Source organism: Austrofundulus limnaeus, unplaced genomic scaffold, assembly GCF_001266775.1.
Source record: "Austrofundulus limnaeus strain Quisiro unplaced genomic scaffold, Austrofundulus_limnaeus-1.0 Scaffold883, whole genome shotgun sequence".
Classification (NCBI taxonomy): Eukaryota; Metazoa; Chordata; class Actinopteri; order Cyprinodontiformes; family Rivulidae; genus Austrofundulus; species Austrofundulus limnaeus.
In genome coordinates, this window is record NW_013953285.1 from 39,056 (window position 1) to 44,071 (window position 5,016).

At 34.1% G+C, this 5,016-nt stretch overlaps 2 protein-coding genes across 2 annotated transcripts in view; one reads left to right on the forward strand and one right to left on the reverse strand.

The window, feature by feature from the left end:
• spg11 (SPG11 vesicle trafficking associated, spatacsin) overlaps nt 1-1,373 on the reverse strand; it is a 39,131-nt gene extending 37,758 nt beyond the window's left edge. The window contains exon 1 of the mRNA XM_014029318.1: nt 1,109-1,373. Coding sequence (XP_013884772.1) covers nt 1,109-1,323 — 215 coding nt within the window. The 5' untranslated portion in view covers nt 1,324-1,373. The remainder of the gene's footprint in view (nt 1-1,108) is intronic.
• Nucleotides 1,374-4,157: 2,784 nt separating this feature from the next.
• The window catches only part of ciao2a (cytosolic iron-sulfur assembly component 2A), a gene marked incomplete at its 5' end in the record, with an annotated part of 6,452 nt that continues 5,593 nt past the window's right edge, over nt 4,158-5,016 (forward strand). The window contains 1 exon segment of the mRNA XM_014029319.1: nt 4,158-4,331. Within this exon segment, the coding sequence (XP_013884773.1) occupies nt 4,158-4,331 (174 nt within the window).

Below are 5,016 nucleotides of genomic sequence, written 5' to 3' on the forward strand. Positions count from 1 at the left end.
TCTCCATACAGGAGGCGTCTTGAAGCTGTCTGGACATTTCTGGACATTTATGGTTTGATTTCTTTGTATGTATGGATCACTTGGGTTGTTACCAACATCTGGTGAAAATTTCATGTCATTAGCACCTCTAGTAATATATTTACTGAGAAAAATGTTGACGTGTTCAATACTTATTTTACCTGCTGTTATCATGAGTTATTTGTAACAACCCTAACATATCCTGAACATTTCATGAAAAACTGTTTAGAGGCTGAGCAGCTCCTTCAATCTGAGACTTAAACATCCTCGCTGCAGGATGGAGCACATCCGTAGGTCATTCATTCCAACTGCAGTTAGACTGTATAACACATCATGATGTTATCAGTCACTTGGATAAATCACCTACACTGCCATCACTAATATGCACCTTTACATACATTCATTTTTGTTCTGTACTCTACAGTGTATATACGTATATAAATTTGCATAAGTGTTTATGTATATGTGTATATGTGCATTGGTACATGTACATAACTATATATCAGTGTATATTGTGGGGTTGTTTTTGTTTGTTATCTTTTATTTATCTTTCATTATTCTTCTGACCCTCTCCTCTATTAGGCTGCAGTAATGTGCAAATTTCCCCACTGTGGGATCAATAAAGTTTTATCTTATCTTATCTCTTTCTTGTGCACAGATGAACACATCAAACTACTGAAAGCTAAACCTCATTAGTGTGGTAAATTATAATATCCAGGTAATAGAACAAACAGGTAAAAATAAACAGTAATAATATTTAGTTAACAATAAACAGAAAATAATAAATAGGTAGGAACAATCAATTAACAATTATAATACATTAATAATAACCAAGCAATAATAACAAACAAGTTAAAAAAATCAATTAATAAAAATAATCAGGTAATATTAACAAACAGACATGTTCTCTAACTTTGCACAGCTATGATCTGTATTTGAGTAAATCACGTGACCTCTTCATGTTTTTTTTTTTACAGAAGTTGTTCCATCTAAACACTGAGCTGGCGTCACACGTGCAGAGATGATTCAAAGTGTGTCCTTTTAATGAAGAAGGATATTGTTATCCGACATAAAGCTCGGCCCTACTCACTCAGTGAAGCAGCCGTCAGCTCGGAGCAGGGAAGCCTCTCTGCTGGCCGGGTCCCACAGCTCCAGCTGTCCCCCTGAAGACAGGCAGCAGAGCAGACAGCTCGCAGGACACAGCTGTGCCTTCAGGATGTCCTCCACCTGTCCGCAGCTGTTCTCAGGGACAACCGCCACCTCCATGGAGGGACAACCCCGGGGAGGCTCAGCCTCCTCAAACATCTCAGCTCTGTTTACATGCTAAACATTACAAACTACACTTCCTGTTTTCACAGCTGAGCTGCTGGAGTCACGCGCCGTGCCGACTTCCGCTTCTGTGCATTAGCGCCACCACGTGGTGTGGAGAAGAAACATCTCACATCTGTGTTCTGAATAGAGAAGCGCCTTATGGACGATCGAAACTGACATAATTTGAAATTAAAGCAAAAAATATATAAATGGTCCAAATAAATAAATGAATACGCTTAAAATGCACCAGTGGTGGGCACAGTTTCCTGAAACACTATAGCACTAATAGGGGAAATAAATTCCTGATTAGTGCTTTAGGGCTTTTGCTAAATTTAAAAATTATTAGTGGATTAGCACTTGTTAAATTTATATGCTAAATTTAGAAGAACTAACTGAGGTCTATAAATGTTATTGATCAACATTAATGTTAACAGCTGAGGGTGAAAGCTGTATTTTGTTCATATATGTGCCACTCATCCACTAGGTAACAATATATTAACAATATATGAACCCAAATATGGCTGTGGATTGTGAATTATAAGTCTTAAGAGACCAACATGGCAATATGTGACTCATGTTGTTTGTTGAAGAATGTTCATGGGTTGACTGGGTTATTTTAGTGCTTTAGAATTAGCTTTGGATTGGATGGGATGGTCCTGCTTGTTTGTCTCCACAGAGGACTGTGAAAATGGACACAGCCTTATATGATATTACACTTTCAAAATAAAGTCAGAATTTTAATTTTCAACTGGTGATTCTGTCACTTTTTTTGTGATCCTGTCACTTTCAGAACACTCAACTGTTCTTCTTTCATAATAAAACTTTCACATTAGAAAGTCTTGGGCTTACTGGAAGTCAGTTATTAATTATTCAGCTCCAGACTGGATCTTTAACAATTCTGCTGGTAAAATAAAGGTGAAATAAATAATAATAAAAAGTAAAAACAAACAGTATGAAAAATACAAAGTATTTCAGCATGAAAGCTTGTAGTTTTTATGAGTGACAGTGTCGTGTATCACAACTACATCTCTGGTGTTTGTAGCAAACCAAACCGTGTAAAAATTGGGTAGAAATTAGGTGAACAGCTTACAAATAAATGAATTGGGGTGAACGATGTATGGCAGACCATTTTAACATAAAATCAGCTTTGTCTGGCTATCTGTAATTACAATCTAGAAATCTAAAAAGGAGTTTTGGCTTTGAAGAACTACATTTTAACAAAAAATGGTAACTGAAGATATCTATATTTACATTCTTACTAGTAACAGTCAGAACAATTCAAGATAATTTAGATGGAATTTTGACTAATCAAAATTGCTGTGCAATTTAGGGGCTGCATCCTCCTGAGTGCCCATTTGTGTGCTGTTTACGTTACTGCCCCACGCCAAGTGCTATCCCAATTTGTAGGCCCCTTCTCACGTGGTTGACGAATGTAGCCAACAAAACACCAAAAAATGAGGGATGCATCCGAGTCCATTCTGAGTCCAACTCTGCAATTTTATTTGCACCTGTCGAACCTTTATGTGACATCTAAAATACATTTAAACATATTGAACAATGATGTAATTTAAGACATCTTTAATTAGAATTATGACTTGTCAGAACTAAAAGTGAGACATCTTTAAGGCAAATAATGACTTGTCAAAATTAACCAGTCTTGTAAAAAGTACCTCAAAGTGGTACTTGAGTAAAAGTACAGGTATCTTACCATAAAATTACTTTGGTATAAGTTAAAGTCTCCTACTGTATAAGAATATTTGAGTAAAAGTCTTAAAGTATCTGATATTTTTTGTACTTAAGTATCAAAAGTAAATTTCTGACATAAATTGTACTTAAGTATTAAAAGTAAAAGTTTTGAGTAAAAATGAGTGGTTAGATTTTCCAAAATGATATTTATTGGGAGGTGGTTTCCACAAAAAAAAAGTTTTTCTAAATGAATATTAAAACATTAATACTAAAAAATTCAGGATGCACTAATGTAGCTGTTTCAGGAATATACTGTATGTGTGTATGTACTGTATATGTATATGTATATGCTTGTGCATATGTATATGTTTATGCATATGTACATGTATATGTATATGTATATGTATATGTACATGTATATGTTTATGTATATGTACATGTATATGTATATGTGTATGCATATGTATATGTATATGTATATGTATATACCACATATATCTTCAGGCTACATAAGTCTGATATGTCCTGCTGGAGTGTGACATGATACTGTATGTGACTTGCAGCTGTGATGAATTGTGTACAAACTAATACGGTGTAAAAATGTTCTATCTATATTTATGTGTCTCATTCAGCCACAATTACATTCACTCTATCAAGGAGGCACAGTTTATCTTTACAGTATTTCTTTTAATAACAATACGAATTAAAACAAGCAAAAATGAACTACAAGTAACGACTTAATACTTTTTGCCCTTTTTAAGAATGTAAGAAGTAAAAAGTAGCCTGAAAAATAATTACTCAAGTAAAGTACAGACACCCAAAAATTCTACTTAAATACAGTAAAGAAGTATTTGTACTTAGTTACTTTACAACTATTAACTTAGAGATATAGAACTATCTTTTTAATAATTCATTTTAAAATATCGTTAATTGAAGCCTACATACAAATTAATAATAAATCTGATGTAATTTATACTAGTCAGAATGCAATAACGGATATCTTTAAAACAATTTTTCCAGTCATAATCCAATTTCAGACATCTGGATCGAAAGCGTAGTGAAGTCGGTTTTATGTTGAAAGGGCCTGCCACAGTTGGCCGTTTCCGGTTCGTCACTTCCTGCCCGTGTCTTCCGGTCTCAGCCTGCTGTCTTATCTCTGTTATTTTTCGTTGATCATGGGTTTTTCTACAGAATGGATGTCGTTTTTAGCCTTGTTTCTTTAACTGTCACTAAGGTTCTACAGTTGTCTGGGTTCGTCCACAGCAGGAATGACCTGAGGACCAAAAAGATGGAAGAAAAAGCGTTAGAAGTGTACGGTGAGCTAATCTGACAACCAACACTACACGGTCTGTGTCTAATGTCCGACAAAAAGTCCTTCATCCTGACCAAATACATTTAACATGAGCATCTTTACCTTTAGTTTTACTGTAGTTTAGCGTTTTTATCCTGACAACCAAGTGATGCTGAATGACTTAAATGAATAAAATATGGCAAAAGTCATTTTACAACTAGTTTCCAACAGAACTGTTGTCAACAGTTTATTTACTGAGTAAACATGGATAATTAATATCCCAGATAAAACTTCAAACAACGCTCAAGTCAGTAAAAACAACAGAAAAAAGATAAAATATCCTACACATAAAAAAGGTTTATTATAATTAACTTGAATTAAATTAAAGCAAACTTTGTACCAAAGTTTTTATGTTGTTCCTAAATTTGTTTTTGATCTAACTAGCTATACATTTTAGGATTATTAGCTAGACAGCTTGTTGGCTATCTGAACAAAACTTTTTTTGTTGTATTTTTATTGAAATATGTCGATATTCATAAAAATTTAGGATATTTTTCATTTAATAAATAAAACATTATTAATCCTCCATAAGATGTGTTTTAGGTGAAAGTTAGAAATATGTTTTGGAAGCTGGAACATTCATTGGGCCTCATGCAAGAACATGTTCGTATTCTTCTCCTAAATTTCTCTTACTTTTGTTCGTACGAACA